The sequence below is a fragment of the Sciurus vulgaris genome, assembly GCF_902686455.1.
Source record: "Sciurus vulgaris genome assembly, chromosome: 13".
Classification (NCBI taxonomy): Eukaryota; Metazoa; Chordata; class Mammalia; order Rodentia; family Sciuridae; genus Sciurus; species Sciurus vulgaris.
The window spans coordinates 44,717,527-44,737,442 of record NC_136474.1 but is presented as its reverse complement, the minus strand read 5'-3'; the positions used below and the strand labels follow the sequence as shown (position 1 = coordinate 44,737,442).

At 36.3% G+C, this 19,916-nt stretch overlaps 1 protein-coding gene across 2 annotated transcripts in view; it reads left to right on the top strand.

Moving 5' to 3' along the window:
* Positions 1–19,916, top strand: part of SMCHD1 (structural maintenance of chromosomes flexible hinge domain containing 1) — a 159,392-nt gene that overhangs the window by 131,924 nt on the left and 7,552 nt on the right. The window contains exons 45-47 of one of the 2 annotated variants that reach the window (XM_079108270.1): positions 11,271–11,442; positions 19,118–19,276; positions 19,543–19,657. In XM_079108270.1, coding sequence (XP_078964396.1) covers positions 11,271–11,442; positions 19,118–19,276; positions 19,543–19,657 — 446 coding nt within the window. Of the gene's footprint in view, positions 1–11,270; positions 11,443–19,117; positions 19,277–19,542; positions 19,658–19,916 lie in introns of those variants that run through there. The other variant, XM_079108271.1, reaches the window with a different exon arrangement.

The window sequence follows — 19,916 nt, the reverse complement described above, 5'->3', positions numbered from 1 at the left end:
ACATTACCTTCAATCATTTTTACATGATGCTGAGGATCAAACTCAGCACCGCACATGTTGCAAGGAAGGCGCTCCACCACTGAGTCCCACCCTCAGCCCCAAAAACATTTTTAAAAGAAGGAAGTCTATTCTGAAGGAGGATCCTTCAGAAGTCCGTTGTAAAGATTGAGTAAAGTAATGCATATATAGCATTTAGCAAAAATCCTGGATTGTGGTAAAATTTCGGTAAGGGAAATGTTTCTTTGGATCTGAAATCTTGAATTATTTGATACATAAGAAGTTTTGGTATTTTTTGTCCAAGGGATTGAACCCATTGCCTTGTGCATGCTAAGCACACTATATACCATTGAGCTTTATCCCCAGCCCCAAGAAATATTAAATTTTAAAAGTATGTTGTTAGGGGCCTGGAAATGCCAGGAGGTAGCCATGTCTTGAAATTATTATAAATTATTATAGGTTTGTAAATTATTGTCATTGAAACTGAGTAAGAATGTTTGCAGTTCTATAACAGAAGACAAGCCAGTTTAAAATATGAATCAATAATCTACAACTTTTGCCTTCTAGAATCATGGGAACCTTAAGAGATCATCTAATCTCAGTTTATATATGAGAAACTTTTAGTTCAGAACAAATAATGAATTTATCCCAGTTCATACTACTAATTTTTGGCAGAATTAGTCAAAACAATTTTTCTTTGTTGGTTAAGCAGTATAATAAGTGTGTCTTTCTAAATTAGTGAGATTATTAAAATTATACTTCTAATTGAGGAATAGTATTTAGCATCTTCATGAATGTTTCTTTGTGAACCTGTCATATACTATTGCAGAAAGTACTTGTGGTTGGAGAGGCTACTATATTCTGGTAGTGGTTAGGTTTTTTTGGTTGGTTTTGGTTTTGGTTTTGGTACTGGGGATTGAACCCAGGGGGTACTTTATCACTGAGCTACATCTCCATACATCCCCAGTTCTTTTTATTTTTTTACTTTTGAAATACATTCTTACAAAGTTGCAGAGCTTTGTCATTTGCTGAGGCCAACCTCAAAGTTGCAATTCTCCTATCTCAGCCCCCCAAGTCACTAGGATTACAGGCATGTACCACCATACCCAGCTAGTGATTAGCATTTTTGTATGTCCTGAAACCGTGTCCATTAAATGTTAGGATAACATGGAATCTGTTGGAGAACATGAGAGGCTTATGTATGAAGATAGAACAAAGGATAATAACTGGAAGATTCTAATTGGTTTGTTCAGCTATTTACACCATGTATATTAAATGTTGAACAACCATCTCACTAAGGAGGAGGAAAAGGTGGTCCTGAATTTGTAGCTTTTTCTAGTTTCCATGGTTTTAGTACTCCTTTAGCCACTTTTCCACTCCTTATATGAGGTTTTTGAATATGGAATTCAGGAGACCTGGCTGTTATGACCCTGTACAAGCTGACTTCAGCATACCACTAGGTACCATATACCAAAGGTTTATACAAAGAACTAGACAAGTCATACAGCCATGGGAAACTTTAGCTAAGATAAACTAAAGTGCTGTTTCCAATGTATCTTTATGAATTGGCCAGTAAGTAAAGATTCTAAGTGGAGAATCAGAGAGGTGACACTGAAACAGATTCTTGCCATAAGAACTTTTGCCAAGTTAATTAAAGTTGAGCATCATTTTCCCCTTTGAGGTGCTCAGCTCATAGGAGACAAAGTTGGGACTCCAGCCACTGTGGGGAGTCTGATAATTGAACCCCCACTCCCCACCCTCAGGGAAAGTGTTGACAGAGAAATACCTGCTACCTCCATCAACTCCAGCTGCTTCTGGGGACTACCAAAAAATTGACTTAGCTGAACTTTGATGTTTGGTGGAAAATTTAAAAATATTAAAACATTTTCCTATTGAATTCATCAGCATAAACAAATTGCCTATGTCTGTTTGCAACCTGTGTTCATGCTACCTAAATGTCCTGAGAAAACTCAAGGTAAACATTTGGTTTCATGTGGTGCTGGACTGTAGGATCCTTAGATATCTCATTGAAGCAAACACAGATTCTCTCTGGAGGGATTCACCTTTGTCTTAGAACCACAGTAATTTCAATGTTGAAAATGAGAGTAAATATAGTATAAGAAATGAATGTCAAAATGAGAAAAGAATACTGGAAAAAAATCAAATATCTTCTAAAAATAGATATAACAAACCAAATACTAACTAGACAGGCTGAACAGCCTTGAACAAAGAATTAATGAATTGAAAGGTAAATTAGGAAATTTATCCAGACTGAAACCCAAAGCGAAACAGGAAAAAGAAATATAAAAGAAAGAGATGGGAAAGATAGGAGGATAGAATGAGCAAATTTGAAATCTAATAGAGTTCCAAGAGGAAAGAAAGTATTATAAACAATATTTAAAGAATCAATGGCCAAAAACTTTATAACTGCTGAAAGATATTTACCTAACTTTAAAAAAAAATGTTATCAAGCATGTGACAAAAATAGGTACAGTATTTGTTCCTCATAATTGATACAGCACATATTGATTTCCTTTCTTCCACATTTTTTAATGAAGACGTATATAACACCACAAATTAAATACTGTTTTAGAACTTGTTGGAGAAAAAAGGCTTCCTTGGTAACTTTGTTAGGTTTCAGTAACCTTTGCTATTTTTCTTTAAGGTCTTAATATCATTGTACCAGCACTTCAAGGCATTGTTTCCACCCCTTGCCAGTCACTCCAGCAATTATAATTAAGTGTACTGCCCAGAGCTATAGCACTGTTGTTCACTCAGAGTTTGAAAATGCTACTGTGACTTTTTTTTGTCCTAATAGTGTACCTAATGAGGTGGAATCATAAGTTTCAGAGAAAATTGAAAAACTGCCATGCAAGGAATGTTTTCAGAATTATTGCAAAGGAGGAGTCAAATTGTCTTTTCTACCAGAGACTTGCCAACTTTTTTTCCTCATACTCTTAGTCTGTTAACAAGAGTTAGACAAGTCTACAAACTTCAATGTTTATTGATTAAGATGACATTAAATCCTTAAAAACTTTGCCTGAATTCTGATAAATGCCAATGAAATGCCTGAAAACTTAAATATATTGGCTGAGAATCTAATTTGTATTTTTAGTGTTCATCTTTAGAAAACATATAAATCTAAGCCAAAAACTAAGAAATTAATTTGTGATTACTTATTTCACTAAAATACTTTTTTAATTTTTTATTAAAATTTTTTTTATTTTTACAGACATATTTTGATTCATTATACACAAATGGGGTACAGCTTTTCATTTCTATGGTTGCACACAATGTATATTCACGCCATTCATGTAATCATACATATATGTAGGGTAATACTGTCTGTTTCATTCTTCTGTTTTTCCACCCCCATCCCTTCCCACCTCTTTTTCCTCTACACAATCCAAAGTTCCTTCATTCTTCTCTTCCCCCCGCCACCCCCCATTGGAATATATTGTCAAGCACTTATCAGAGAAAACATTCGGCCTTTGGTATTTTGGGCTTGGCCTATCTCACTTAGCATGATATTTTCCAACTTCATCCACTTACCAGCAAATACCATAATTTTATTCTTCTTTATGGCTGAGCAATATTCCATTGTGTATATATACCAGTTTCTTTATCCATTCGTCAATTAAAGGGCGTCTAGGTTGGTTCCACAATCTAGCTATTGTGAGTTGGGCTACTATGAACATTGATGTGGCTGCATCACTGTAGTATGCTGATTTTAAGTCCTTTGGGTATAAACCGAGGAGTGGGATAGCTGGGTCATATGGTGGGTCCATTCCAAGCTTTCTGAGGAATCCCCATACTGCTTTCCAGAGTGGCTGCATCAATTTGCAACTCCACCAGCAATGTATGAGTGTGCCTTTTTCCCCACATCCACGCCAACACTTCTTATTGCTTATGTTCTTGATAATAGCCATTCTAGTTGGACTTTGATGAAATCTTAGGGTGGTTTTAATGTGCATTTCTCCAATTACTAGGGATGATGAGCACTTTTTCATATATTTGTTGATCACCTGTATATCTTCTTCTGTGAAGTGTCTGCCCATTTCCTGAGCCCATTTATTGATTGGGTTCTTTGTATTTTGAGTGTAAAGTTTTTTAAGTTCTTTATAAACTTTGGACATGAGTGCTCTGTCTGAAATGTGTGTGTGGAAAAGATTTCTCCCACTCGGTAGGCTCTCCTTTCACATTGTTGATTGTTTCCTGTGCTGAGAAAATTCTTTTTAGTTTGAATCTATCCCATTTATTGATTCTTGCTTTTATTTCTTGCACTATGGAGGTCTCGTTAAGGAAGTCTGGTCCTAAGCCAACATGAAGATTCAGGCCTACTTTTTCTTCTATTTGGTGAAGGGTTGCAGGTCTAATTCCTAGATCCTTGATCCATTTTGAGTTGAGTTTTGTACAGGGTGAGAGAGAGGAGTTTATTTTCATTTTACTGCATGTGGATTTCCAGTTCTCCCAGCACCATTTGTTGAAGAGGCTATATTTTCTCCATTGTAAGTTTTTGGCACTCTTGTCTACTTAGTATGAGGTTACTTTACTTCTCTGGGTATGTCTCCGTGTCTTCTATCCTGTACCATTGGTCTACCTGTCTTACTTTTGTGCCAGTACCATGCTGTTTTTGTTACTATTGCCCTATAGTAGAGTTTAAGGTCTGGTATAATGATATCTCCTGCATCACTCTTCCTGCCCAGGATTGCTTTGGCTATTCTGTGTCTTTTGTTCTTCCAGATGAATTTCATGATTGCTTTTTCTGTTTCTGTGAGAAATGTCATAGGGATTTTAATTGGAATTGTGTTAAATCTGTATAGTGCCTTTGGAAGTACAGCATTTTGATAATATTAATTCTGCCTGTCCAAGAACATGGGAGATCTTTCCATCTTCTAAGGTCTTCCTCAATTTCTTTCTTCAACGCTTTGTAGTTTTCATTGTGGAGATCTTTTACCTCTTTGGTTAGATAGATTCCCAATTTTTTTTGTTTGTTTGTTTGTTTTGTTGTTTTTTTTTTTTTTTTTTGAGGCTATTGCAATTGGAGTTGTTTTCCTCATTTCCCTTTCAGATATTTCATCACTTATGTATAAAAATGCTTTAGATTTACGCTTGTTGATTTTATAACCTGCTATTTTGCTGAATTCATTGATGAGGTCTAGAAGTTTTCTGGAGGAGTTTTTTGGATCCTCTAACTACAAAATCATGTCATCAGCAAATAGTGACAGCTTAAGTTCCTCTTTTCCTATTCGTATCCCTTTAATTTCTTTAGTCTGTCTAATTGCTCTGGCTAGTATTTCAAAGGCAATAATTGAATAGAGTGGTGAAAGAGGGCATCCCTGTCTTGTTCCCGTTTTTAAAGGGAATGCTTTCAGTTTTTCTCCATTAAGAATGATGTTGGCCGTGGGCTTAGCATAAATAGCCTTTACAATGTTCAGGTATGTTCCTACTAACCCTATTTTTTCTAGTGTTTTGAGCATGAAGGGGTGTTGTATTTTGTCGAACGCTTTTTCTGCATCAATTGAAATACCATATGGTTCTTATCCTTAAGTCTGTTAACATGATGGATTACGTTTATTGATTAACGGATGTTAAACCATCCTTGCATAAGTTTTTGGATACGGTTTGCAAGTATTTTGTTAAGGATCTTTGCATCAATATTCATCAAGGATATTGGTCTAAAATTTCCTTTCCTTGATGTGTCTTTGCCTGGTTTGGGTACGAGGGTGATATTAGCTTCATAGAATGAGTTTGGTAGGGTTCCCTCCTTTTCTATTTCCTGGATACGTTGAGAAGTACTGGAATGAGTTCTTTGAAGGTTCTGTAGACCTCGGCTAAGATCCATCTGGTCCTGAGCTTTTCTTGGATGGTAGGTTTTTAATGGCTTCTTCTATTTCATTGCTCGATATTGGTCTGTTTAAATTGTGTATGTCCTCCTGGTTCAGTTTGGGAGGGGCATAAGTCTCTAGAAATTTGTCGATATCTTCGGTACTTTCTATTTTGTTGGAATATAGATTTTCAAAGTAGCTTCTCATTATGTTATGTATCTCAGTGGCATCTGTTGTGATATTTCCTTTTTCATCACGAATTTTAGTAATTCGAGTTTTCTCTCTCTTTGTTAGTGTGGCTAAGGGTTTGTCCATTTTGTTTACTTTTTCAAAGAACCAACTTTTTGTTTTGTCAGTTTTTTGAATTGTTTCTTTTGTTTCCATTTCATTGATTTTGGCTCTGATTTTAATTATTTCCTGTCTTCTACTACTTTTGCTGTTATTCTGTTCTTTTTCCAGGGCTTTGAGCTGTAATGTTAGGTCATTTAGTTGTTAACTTCTTATTCTTTTCTTAAATGTGCTCCATGCAATGAATTTTCCTCTAAGTACTGCTTTCATAGTGTCCCAGAGATTTTGATATGTTGTATCGTCGTTCTCATTTACCTCTAAGAATTTTTTTATCTCCTCCCTGATGTTTTCTGTTGTCCATGCCTCATTCAATAGCATATTATTTAGTCTCCAGGTGTTGGAGTAATTTCTGTTTTTTATTTTGTCATTGATTTCTAATTTCATTCCATTATGATCTGATAGAACACAAGGCAGTGTCTATTTTTTTGCATTTCCTGAGGGCTGCTTTGTGGCATAACATATGGTCTATTTTCTAGAAGGTTCCATGTGCTGCTGAGAAGAAAGTGAATTCGCTCATTGGTGGATAGAATATTCTGTATATGTCTGTTAAGTCTAGGTTATTGATTGTGTTATTGAGTTCTGTGGTTCCTTTGTTTAATTTTTGTTTGGAAGATGTATCCAGTGGTGACAGCAGTGTGTTATAAAGTCATCCAGAATTATTGTGTTGTGGTCTATTTGATTCCTGGAATTGAGAAGGATTTGTTTGATGTACATGGATGCACCGTTGTTTGGGCATAGATATTTATAATCATTATGTCTTCCTGATGTACAGTTCCCTTAAGCAGTGAAAGTCCTTCTTCATCCCTTCTGACTAACTTTGGCTTGAAGTCCACTTTATCTGAAATAAGGATGGAAACCCCTGCTTTTTTACTGAGTCTGTGTGTGTGGTAGGTTTTTTCTCATCCTTTCACCTTTAGTCTGTGGATGTCTTTTTCTGTGAGTCTCTTGAAGGCAGCATATTGTTGGGTCTTTCTTTTTAATTCATTCAGCCAGTCTGTGCCTTTTGATTGATAAGTTTAGGCCATTTAACGTTCAGGGTTATTATTGAGATATGATTTGTATTCCCAGTCATTTGGGCTTATTTTTGGTCTTTAACTTGGCTTGGTTTCTCTTTGAATGGATATTTCTTTAAGGCATTTCCTCCCTTTGCTGACTTACATTGTTGTTTTTCGTTTCCTCCTCCTGGAATATTTTGTTGAGAATATTCTGCAGTGCGGGCTTTCTATTTACAAATTCTCTTAGCTTTTGTTAATCATGGAAGGATTTTATTTCATCTTCAAATCTGAAGGTTAGTTTTGCTGGGTGTAAGACTCTTGGTTGGCAACCATGTTCTTTCAGAGCTTGAAATATGTTGTTCCAGGCCCGTCTATCTTTTAGAGTCTGGGCTGAGAAATCTGTTGATATCTGTATTGGTTTCACCCTATATGTAATTGTTGGTTTTCTCTGGCAGCCTTCAAAATCCTATCTTTATTTTGTGTGTGAGGCATTTTCATTATAATGTGCCTTGGTGTGGATCTGTTGTGATTTTGTGATTTGGTGTTCTGTAAGTCTCTTGTATTTGATTTTCCATTTCATTCTTCAGGCTTGGGAAATTTTCTGCTATTATTTCATTGAATAGGTTGCCCATTCCTTTGGTTTGTTTCTCTGTGCCTTCCTCAATCCCAATACTTCTTAAATTTGGTCTTTTCATGATGTTCCTTAGTTATTGGAGTTTCTGTTCATGATTTCTTATCTTCTCTGGGCAACTTTATTTTCAAGATTAAATATTTTGTCTTCATTGTCTGAGGTTCTGTCTTCCAAGTGGTCTAATCTGTTGGTGATGCTTTCCATTGAGTTTTTTATTTGGTTTACTGTTTCCTTCATTTCAAGGATTTCTGTTTACTTTTTTTTTTTTTTTTTTTTTTTTTTGAGAATCTCTATCTCTTTGTTGAAGTGATCTTTTACTTCCTGCAGTTGCTCTTTCAACTGCTTACTGGTATGATCGATTGCCTGCATGTGCTCTTAATTCGTCCTTTGCTTCATGAATCATCTTAATCCTGAATAATCTGAAGTCTTTTTCTGACATTTCTTCTACCGTACTGTCACTGGATTCTATTAATATAGAATCTAGATTTGTTTGGATCATTTTCTTCCCTTGTTTTTTCATGTTGTTTATGTATCTTCCCCTTTAGCAGTGCAGATATGGGGTATTACAGTTTCCCCCCACAGGCTTATAGTGACCCTATAGTTTGCCAAAACCTTTTCTTTAAGGGGGAGATCAATATTAGCAGTGCTCAATTCAGACAGTATGCAACCCTAGACCAAATAGCCCCTCTGAGGACATTAACAATATTGTCATAATAAACAGAATGAGTTCACTTATTATCTTCAGTATAACAAACAGATATGCAATAAGATATGCAGTTTCTAATGGAGGACAAAGAGAATGCGGAGGGTTATGGGAAATAGCTGTTAATGGAATAAGGAAAGAATATATAGAAGTTCTAGATAATAGAAAGTGTGAGTGTATTCAAAAGAAGTTGGTTGTTAGCATGTGAAAAGGGAGAAAGAGTCTGAGGTAACAGGTAAACAAAAGTAAAAGAGAATGAGAAAAGTCAAGAAATAAAAACTTAAAATTTTTCAATAAGGAGAGGAAAGAAAATCTACACTACAACAGTCATATAATATTCAAACCTCCCAGTCTTTAGTAGCCTGATGTATGAGAGGTACCTTATAATGAACTTCTAGTCTCCAGCAGGCATCTCAGGATGGGATTTGCCCCACCTAAACATGGGAGATACAGCATCCAGAATTATCCAAGATTGCCGCTCTGGCTTCCAGATGTGTTGGCAAATGGAGAGCTACAGCTCGGGGTGTGGGCAGGGTCAGCTGGAGGTCCAGGAGGCAGGGTGCAGTTGGTCAGGCAGGAATCCTGGAAGTGGGGTGTGGTCAGTCTGGTTTTGGGATCCTGGAGGTGGGGTGAAATCAGTCTATCTGGGGGTCTCAGTGGCGGGGAGCAGTCAGTCTCTGTGAGGTCCCCAGAGGCAGGGAGAGATGGGTGGGATGATGGGTCCTGGAGATGGGCCTCTGTCAGTCCGGCCAGGGATCCTACAGGGCCTGGCTGTTGTCTCAAAATGGCTGCAGCCACGAGTATCCAAACCTGCAGGTACTGTGACAGTGAACTTCCAGGCAGCAGCAGGCAGCTGGCACTCCGCTGGCGGTCTGTGGTCAGTTTGCTGACTGCTGATCGGGAGGTGAACCTCTGGAGGTAGATGATAGCTAGGTGAAAAGCAGGCAATGGACAGGTAAGACACAGGCAAATGGCGAATGATAGGTGCCTGACAGTAAGCAATCTGCACTCAAAAAGGCTTCAATAGACAGCAGGGGATCAATAAGCAGCAGAAACTGCCTCACCAAGAAATAGATATCCTTTGCTTGAGACCCGAGTTATAGAGCAACAAGGAATGCAGCTTCCCTTTAGTCCGCCATCTTGGATCCTCCCAAAATAAATAATTTTTTTGTTTATAAATCCTAACTGCTTCAAAATTTGACCACTTTCAATCATCTTATTTCATTTAAACTTTTTTAAAAGAACCAACTTGATGGAAGAACATCTGTAAAGTAACTCTGGCTGTGGAAGCACTGTATCACTGAACTATATCCCTAGTCCCATATCTTCTTTGTCATATTAGAGATTAATCCAGGACCTTGAGCGTGCTAGGGAAACATCCACTACTAAACCACATTCCCGAGTCCTTTTTATTTTACTTTGTGATAGGGTCTTGCTCAGTTGCTGAGGCTGGCCTCAAAGTTGATCCTCCTGCCTCAGCTTCCCAAGTTGCTGGAATCATAGTCATATCTCACCTCACCTAGCCTTATATCTCATTTTAAAGTTACTTTATCTTTTATTTATATAATTCAGTGACTGTTAAGCTTCAATATTAAATTGAATTAGATACTTGTACATGTTCTAAATTATAATGTTTTTAATTTTAATCATTTTTTAATATGTGCATTCTGTGTGGATTTGCCATAATTTTTGTATCTTATTGAAATGTGTAACCTTGCTAATTTTCATTAAGACTGTGTCTCAGTGCACATCACTCACCTGTGTGATTATTTTTCAGATAAAATTCTTAGAAGTAGAATTGCTGGATCATGCAGAATGATAAACTCTTTAATTCTTGTCAGACTTCTTTCAAGGGCTTTCCCAGAGCAAGTACAAGAAGGCCTTTTCTCTAGTTTACCCCAACATTCTATTTAACATTTTGAGTAGTAAAAAAATCTCATTTGAATTCTGCTTCTCTGGTTGCCAGTGAAGTTTAACTGTTTTTTCTCTGAACTTTTTTTTCAAGCACACTCTCAGAGATCATGAAATACTAAATTCAGTGTTTTTTTCTTTTATTCTGACTTCTCTGAATAACTTAATTCTTTTTTATTTTATTTTATTTTATTTAGTTGTAGATGGACACAATACCTTTAATTAATTAATTTTTATGTGGTGCTGAGGATCAAATCCAGTGCCTCCCATGTACTGGCAAGTGCTCTACCACTGAGCTACAACTCCAGCCCCCTGAATAATTTAATTCTTGACTAACCCTTTTTCCTTCCCCTTCCGTAACTTTTTTTTTCCCCACTCGGTTCCCCCTACTCTTGTATTGTTTAGTTCTTTTTTCCTCACACAACTGAAATCATAGTATTGAAGATTCAGTTCTGTGCTTTTCAGTCTGTATTTTCTTCAGTAAAACATTTTCATTTTGCTATCTTTTGGTTATATGAAAAAATTTTATCTAACAGAGGGAACTGATTTGGTGATACTGACTTAGTACTTACTGCCGTGGGTTTTAGAAGTGCAGACCTCTCAGGCTTGTCCCTGTTTTTCCTTACCCTTATCAGTCAAGCCACCAATTTTACTTTTCCATTTGTGATATCACTATTATAGTTTCATAGTGAAATCTAGTCTGAGTCATCTCCCTGCCTTTGGGTTTTTTTCCTCCCAGTTCATTTTATATCATTAATTTTAGTCATGTCATTTCTAATTTCAGAAGCTTTAAATCATTTTAACTTTCTTAGATCAGTTAGAATAAGTTCCTCACTATTTCCATTTACTTACAATAGGTTGTTAAAATTACACACTGTCCCACATTGCTGACCAGAGATGGAGATCGAATTCGAAGTAATGGAAAGTTCGGGGGCCTTCAGAATAAAGCTCCTCCAATGGATAAACTTCGGGGAATGGTATTTGGAGCTCCAGTCCCAAAACAATGCCTGATCTTAGGGGAACAAATAGGTAAGTTGAAATAAGCAACAGTTTCTGATTTGATTTTGACTTTTTATTTAAGGGTTTATGTATTGAGAATCTAACATGAAAAATTAACTGGTAACCTATAAATGAAGCAACATGTATTTGCTATGTATTTTTAGCTCTCTAGGCATGGTGTGGTAGTCCACACCTCTAATCCCAGCAATCCAGGAGACTGAGGCAGGAGAATCCCAAGTTTGACGCCAGCCTCAGCATCTTAGCAAGCCCCTAAGCAACTTTGAGAGCTCCTGTCCCAAAATTTAAAAAAAAAAAAAAGTGGGGGACTGGGCAAGTAACTCAGTGGTAAAGTGCCCCTTGGGTTCAATTCCCAGTACAAAAAAAAAAAAAAAAGACATCCCTATACTTTTAATTTTCTTACATCAGGTTGTTTAGAGTTATGTAGACAGTAGGTTTCGCCCTCATATTTCATTCTTTGTATCTTGTAATGAAAAAAAAATGTTATTCTTGCTCAGTAAGTATGTACTTTATGAGATAATAATTTTTAATCTGAATTGATACCTTTGAACTTTGTAGAGTTGTTTTTTTTTTTTTTTTTTTTGGGTGCTGGGGATCAAACCCAGGGCCTTGTGCTTGTAAGGCAAGCACTCTACTGACTGAGCTATTTCCCCAGCCCCCTTTGTAGAGTTCTTAAAAGAAAGTGTGACATGTAAGCCCTCCCTCCCCACTCCATTTTCTCTTCTATAGACTCCTTGCTTCTAGTCAGCCAATATAATTCTCCATCTCTCTTCTCAGATGCATATACTTACAGAAAGTCCCCTACGGGACATTACCTGTTTTCCTGGTCTTTATAAAGTTTTAATACATTTAACTGTCTACTTTCACAACACAAAGCAGTTTGTTGTTAGCCTTCTTTTAATTACAAAATACACTAACATAAATTTTAATCATCTTAACCATTTTTTCTGTATGCAAGTGTTCAATGCTTGTACATTGTTGTACAACTTTTCTCCAGAACTTTCTTCACTGTGCAAAACTGAAACTTTGTACCCATTAACAATAATTCGCCATCCCTTATCCCCTGGCAATCTTCATTGTACTTTCTACTTCTGTGAATTTGAATGTTTGAGATATCCCATATGAGTAGAATTGTTCAGTATTTTTTCTTTTATGACTATGTCAGTTCACTTAGCATAACGTCTTTAAGGTTCATCCGTGTTGTAGCAAATGTGAGAATTTCCTTGCTTTATAATACTGAAATAATATTCCTTTATATATATATATACCACATTTTGTTCTTAACTCATAACATATAATACACAAAGTGCACATCTCATAAACATGCAGTTGGATAAGTTTTCACAAAATAAACACTGCCCCTCTATTAAGAAATAGGATGTTATTTGAACTACAAAGAATTCACTTCCTCTTCCAGTCACTGCCAGCACCCTACCCACAAAAGGTAATAGTTTTATTGACTTACAATAGCATAAGTTTAGTTTTGCTGATTTTTGTACTTTATATAAATAGAATCATGAAATGTAGACATTTTTGTCTTTGTTCATTCTATCTTGGTAGTTGCAGTTCATTTTCATTGCAGGATGGTATTTTGTAATATGAGTATGCCACAATGAATTTGTGTAGTTTCCAGTTTGGGATTATTACTTTAGCCTCAGCAGGCTTTTTAAAGCAGTAGTTGTAAAGATGGTAATATTACCAATCAGCCTAAGAGTATTGTTGCTCATTTTGGACAGAAATCACAAAGAAACAAAGTACATTAGCAGTTTTGAGTGCAAGAGATTCTCAACTGTGGTATCAGCAGTTCTCCCAGCTCCTCTTGGTATAGGGTTGACTGGGTCCTTCATCTTGTGAATTCAAAGAATGAAATCTACAGACACAAAGGGTGAGAGCAAAGTGACAGGATTTATTAAAGTAAGAGAAAGGAAGCAGAGCACCCAAAGGGGAAGGGTCCCCAGAGAGAGGTTGCTGTTGTCTAGGGGTTTATATGAGTCTGCATGGTTAAGGAAGTTAGCTCCCAATTCAATGCTGGGTAAGGCAGTCAGTGCCCATGAGTTCTTTACATGCCCTTTGGTCCAGTCAGGTTACCATGCCTTTTTGGAGGGGGTCTGGGCACTAGGTAACAGATCTCTCACCATTAATTAGTTTTTCTCCTTACACAGAAATTGGCTTAACCATGATGAGGCCTAGATTGCATCTGTGATCTCTAAGCCACAGAAATCTAATTGTGAAGGGGCCCAAGTTTCCTGTCTTCCTATCCCAGCTCTTTCTTCTGCCTCATTATTAGCTATCTCCTAGCAGCTCTCACCTAAGACTACTAACTCTGAGTAGCTCTCAGTAGTTCTGACTGCTAGCCATTCCCAGGGATAGTGTTATGAGCTGTTAGTGCCACCAGTTCAGCCTACTCAATTTGAGATATAAATCATGAATAGGAAAAATAAAACCATCTAAAAGAACTTTATTGGGGTTTATACTGAAGCATACATGGGACAGAGATCTCTGGACTGGACCCTAGAGGCTGAAAGGAATGCTGCTTCTACAAACAGAGGCAGGGCCCACATATGCAGTCTTCTGCCTGCTGACTACAGACTTTGTGCAATTTAAAGCCAGTCTTCACAAGAATGCTGGGCCCACATTCCCTGGGTATTATGGACTGGAATGGGGATATCCAGAGTGGCTTCAGGTTGATGGAGCCATCCATAACAGCTAAGGGGCAGTCATCTGGAGTAGCTATAGCCAAAGCAAAGTTTCTTGGAGCAACTGCTGGGCATCTAATGTAGCCATGACTGAAGTGGAATGTCTCTGCAGCAATCATGACAGCAGCAACTGCAGAAGGGTTGGTGGTTTGACTGGGGCCTCTGGAGCAGCTGCCACTGTCATAATGACAGTTCGACCCAGTACAAAGGCAGTGGCAGCCTCAGGGAGATACCAATGGCTTCTGTTGATGTTGGCATCACAGGTAGTATAGCTCCAACTCTGATCCCAGCCATGCCGCCACCTTATCCTGCAGGCCCAACATGGCTACCTGACTATATCCCAGGGCAACACAGCTACAGTTGAGAGGGAAGCTATGGGGTGGAGGGTCTCTAGTGGTATTAGCCCAGCAGCCAGGAGCTAGACATGCCAGGAGACTTGGTCTCCAAAACCAAAAAAATTACCAGTGGCACTTTATAAATACATATTTATTCTGCCAGATTTACAGAAGTTGCAGGAGTTTACCTAGGCTTCTCAATGTCAGTATATAACAGTAAGGCAATATCTGTATATCTTTGAGGGAAAAAAGATTCTAATTATTAAAGATTTCTGTGCCTTTCTGACTTGTCATATATGTAAAATTAATACCATAAGGATTTCAGGTTTTTAATGTTTATCTTTTTGACATTTATCCTTCTTGATAAATACTTAAAAGATACATTTTCACATGTAAACTGAAATAATAAGAAATCAAATGAAACCATTGAGAGTTACTTTTGTGTATAAAGTTCTTTTGGTTATAAGCAAGAGCTGCCATCCCTGACTACTTTAAGCTAAATTAAAAATGTATTAGAAGAAATCACAGATACAGGAGATTGGAAACAGCCAACACAAAAACAAAAATAACTCTAGGAGAGTTAGCAACCATCACCTTCACCCTGGAGTGCCATTTTTTAACATAGCTCAGGTTCCACCACTCCTTGGAGAAAAATTCCCTCCTCAGTCAGCTAGCCTTAGTAAAGATGAAATTGAACAACAGCTTTGGGAACCTTCCTTCTCTGTGTCATTGTTCAGAGCAAAAACAATTTTAAGCTAGACCACCATGAAAGTTGTCGATTACTAGCAGTGTATTGTCTTACATGATAGTATTTCATTTAAGAGCAAATGAAATCAAAGCACAAGACAGAAGTAAAAAATAACTGAATGTTTTTATAATTTCTATAATATATGTAGAATCTCCAAATGAAATGGACTAAATTATAGGAAATAGCAAATGAGTAAAATTAGTAGACTGTTACCCAAGGATGTGTTCAGAAAATTAACTTCATCCTAAAGGTATTTAGAAGTGAACTTTAAATGTAAGTTGTTATAAAATATAGTTAAATAAGGCAACTACTCAGGTCATCTTGTGATACTACTAACCTGTTTCCAAATATAGCACAGAAAAAAAATGAATATATTACCATTTTTTTATCTATGGTCAGAAACTTCTTGGCACAGTTAAATAACAATTAACTGAGATTAATATTGAACAGAAAAGTTTTTAATTTAACCTATAAAGGTTTTCGACTGGCTATGTGCTTATCTTCTTTTTTTTTTTTTTTTTTTTTTTTCCTGCTTCTGTACTCTTATGTCACATCTTCAGAGAATCCTCCCCTGGCCACCTTAGTTTTTTTTGTTTGTGTGTTTGTTCGTTTGTTTGTTTTATTGTAAACAAATGGGATACATGTTTTTTCTCTGTACATGGCGTAAAGGCGTACCATTTGTGTAATCATAAATTTACATAGTGTAATGTTGTTTGATTCATTCTGTTATTTTTCCCCTTCCCCCCACCCCTCCCACCCCTCTTTTCCTTCTATACAGTCCTTCCTTCCTCCATTCTTGCCCCCCTCCCTAACCCTAACTCTAACCCTAACCCCTCCCACCCCCCATTATGTCACCTTAGTTAAAGTTGAAATCCCCACTATAGAGAGAAGAACTTTTTTGACACAGAAATAATGTAAAATAAGAGAAAATACATTTAGCTTTTTTTTTAAGTTTACATAAAATTTCAATGAAGAAAATAATCTTATTCATATATTTGAAAGGTGTCTTGCTGTGTTGAACAACTTGTTCTTAATATTTTAATTTAATGGTCTTAATATTTTTATAAATAGTGACCCAGATTATTAAGTGCTGCAACTTTCAGAGAAAGGGGTTTTGTTTTGTAGGGGAATAGAACAGTGTAATCATCTCCCTTGAACCTATCACTAGCTTTGAGTTATTAAAATTTAGCCAATCTTGTTTCACTTATTCCCACCTTCTAACAACTTATTTACTCCTCCACCTCTTCCTCCTATTTATTGTGAAGCAAGTCGAAACAGGGTGTGGTATAATTCTTTCACATCATTTTTTCATACTCATAAGTGCTTATGGGTATTTTTGCCAATAAAGGTTTTAAAATCACATGGAACACAAAGTGCAAAGAGAACTATAGGAAAAGCTACTTCTGTAATTGCTTAAAATGCGTAGTGGTAAAGTTGCTTCTGCCTTCTAAAGCAACTCACGTTTGGACAGTTGGGTCCTTAACTATTTACCTAGTAAGGGCCCTTCAGATATATTTTCAATCTTTTTTATTTATTTATTTATTTATTTTAACCTTTCAATTCTTTTCTAATATTTTCTGTAGATTTTTTTTTATATGGCCATTCTCTTGGACATATTGAAATAATATATTTGAAAAACTATCTTGCCCGTGGGCATGAGGGCACACACTATGATCCCAGTGGCTCAGGAGACCAGCCTTGGCAACTTAGTGAGATCTTATCTCAAAATAAAAAAAAATTAAAATGACTGGAAGTGTAGCTCTTTGGTAAAGCACCCCTAAGTTCAATCCTCAGTATAACTCCCTCCCCACCCCCGCAAAAAAAGGAAAACTATTTTGCTGTCCATATCTCGGTGAAGCTTTATCAGGTTTTTTCCCCCAGATAGTTGAAATATCTGAAAAACAGGTGACATCCCATCTAAAAACAAAGTAAAGGTATAAGAACCTTATAACTAATTTATTATATTAGCAAATAGGTTTTTCAACCCTTGATAATTTGAATTTCTGTGTATTGCCTTTTCTATAAGGGTAATATTGCTGATGTTCTTGTTTGGACATAATTTTGCAGTTCATTCACATGCAAAATATTGTTGTATGTGCTTAGAAAACAGTACTTCTGGACTGGGCACAGTGGCACACACCTATAATCCAAGTGACTCAGGAGGTTGAGGCAGGAGGATAGCAAGTTCAAATATAGCCTCAGCAATTTAGCAAAACCTTGTCTCAAAATTAAAAAAAATAAAAATAAAAAGGGCAGGATGTGGTTCAGTGGCAGGTGGGGATGTGGGGAGGTTGGCAAGCCTTAGGATTGAAACCAGGGTCTCACATATGCTAAGCAAGCCCTCTACCTCACCTACATCCCCAACCCAGAAAATATTAATGTGAAATTAGAAGTGCCATCAGAGCAGAAAACCAGCCTTTTTTCCTAGACTTCCTTTTCTAGAGTTTCCAGTTTAGTCATAAAGAATAAAGAACATAAGGACACTATTGTCATTAAATTCCACATACAGAATTTGTATTTAAGTATATGAAAATACAGCTTGAGTATCTCTAGTGCATGAATCTTCAGATTAAGGATACTCAACCTGTAAAGCCTAAGCAAGTATTCCCAAATCTTAAAAACTCTAAAATCTGAAGTATTTATGGTTCCATGCATTTCAGATAGGGACACAAGCACACATAGACATGTATGCAAGTGTATTTGTTCATTAAGTGTAGATTCCCAGCATGTTGGATACTTGCTTAAACCATTCTTTTTCTTTTCTTTTCTTTTTTTTTTTTTTTTTGGTTTAGTTGTAGTTGGACACAATACCTTTATTTTTTCTATTTAGTTTTTTAATGTGGTGCTGGGGATCAAACCCAGTGCCTCACACATGCTAGGCAAGCACTCTACCACTGAGCCACAACCCCAGCCCCAAACCATTCTTGACCATTCAAGTATACTATGTCTCATTATATTTGATGTGCCCTGTTCTTATAATAATTATCTTGCACAGTTCTATATGTGAACTATTGTATATATTTGTGAAATGTTCAGGTGCTTGTCCATTCCCATAAATATTGATCATTTTTGGTGACATTTAGAGTTTTAAAGAGCCAGATAGTAAATATTTTAGGCTTTGTGAGTCACAGTATTAAGAATATTGTGAATGTATTACCATTTTGGCCTACGGAGAATATAGTTTACCAACTCCCAAACTAGTCACTGTGTATTTAATATTTATTGTCTAGTAAATTATGTGAACGAACTATACTGTCAACTCTAACATAATGCATTTTTAGACAAATTATGAAAAGTTAGGTTTTATTGAAATAAAATATTTTACCCTACTGTTTTTTTGAAAGAATTCTATAATAGCCCTGTCTGTTGAAAACAGTGATTCTTTCCTTTCTTCCTCTCTCCCTTCCAGTGTACAGTGTATCATAAGTTGTGGCTCTGCCATGTTCATTCCATAGCATGCTCAGTGTCACGGTTATACAGATGTTTTTATTAGAAACTCCCTATTACTAGTCAGTTTTCATTTGAGAAGCAGTGGTTTTCTAACAGTATGTTTAGTTACTTTTCTAGTGCCTCCCTTTCACCTCCTCCCTTTGTCTCTGTAGAATTACATTGAATTGTATCAGAGAGGATGTAAGCCTTGAGAGAGTGATCCAGTTGACCAAACACTTCTATATGGAGAACTTTTCCTGACCCAGAAAGAAACTAAGTCAAGCAATCAAAGAAAATTTAAATTTAGCAGTCTTTTGTTGTGGTCTTAACTGTGCTTACTTATTTCATTGCTTTACATTGAATGTGTTCTCATTTAAAAGTAGTTCCCCTGTCTTACTATAACACAGTACCTAATGTTGCTAATTGTTTTCCCTAAAATGTGAATTTGATGTGATATCAAAAGTCTGGTTTCTTTACAGATCTTCTTCAACAGTATCGCTCTGCTGTGTGCAAGCTGGGCAGTGTGAATGAGGACCTTAATGGTCAGTTAGAGTACCTTCATACTCCCGATATGAAGAAGAAAAAGCAAGAACTAGATGAACAAGAAAAAAGTCTGAAGTTAATAGAGCAAAAACTTGGTATATATTTACTTCTTGTTACTTCTGTTTTCTCTGTATAGAGATAAGTATTTACATTAATAAGGAGTCCAGCTATAAAAAGAATGCAGATGATTTAGAATTTAAATTGACAGGAAACTTCTAATCTCTAGGTCATCTCACAACCATTTTCTTAGCAGGAGTAGTCAGTATTTTATTATCTTTATTATAAACTAAGATTTGTTTATATTTTTACATTTATATAATATTCCCATCCGTTGATTTTTCTGCATTTTGTATCTTTATAGGTATGACTCCCACACGTAAGTGTAATGATTCATTGCGTCACTCAACAAAAGTCGAGATGACAGATTGTCCGATTCCTCCTAAAAGAATGAGAAGAGAATCTACAAGACAAAATAGGTGAGCACATTATAACCTGAGAATTAACATTGGTTAGTTTATCAAAGCTCCTGGGTCATCTTACTTTAAGAAGAGTATAAGTTTATTATTCCTTCTTTTAGATCCAATTAGAATTTTTAAACTGAAAAACCCTAAGCAATGATAATGAATATGAGATAATCATTTTATTTTCCTAGGAGATCCAATTTTCTTAATGATTTTTACTATTTGGAAATGTCAGTTGTTTATTTTACTAAAATTAAGAGTGAAATTGCAGGGT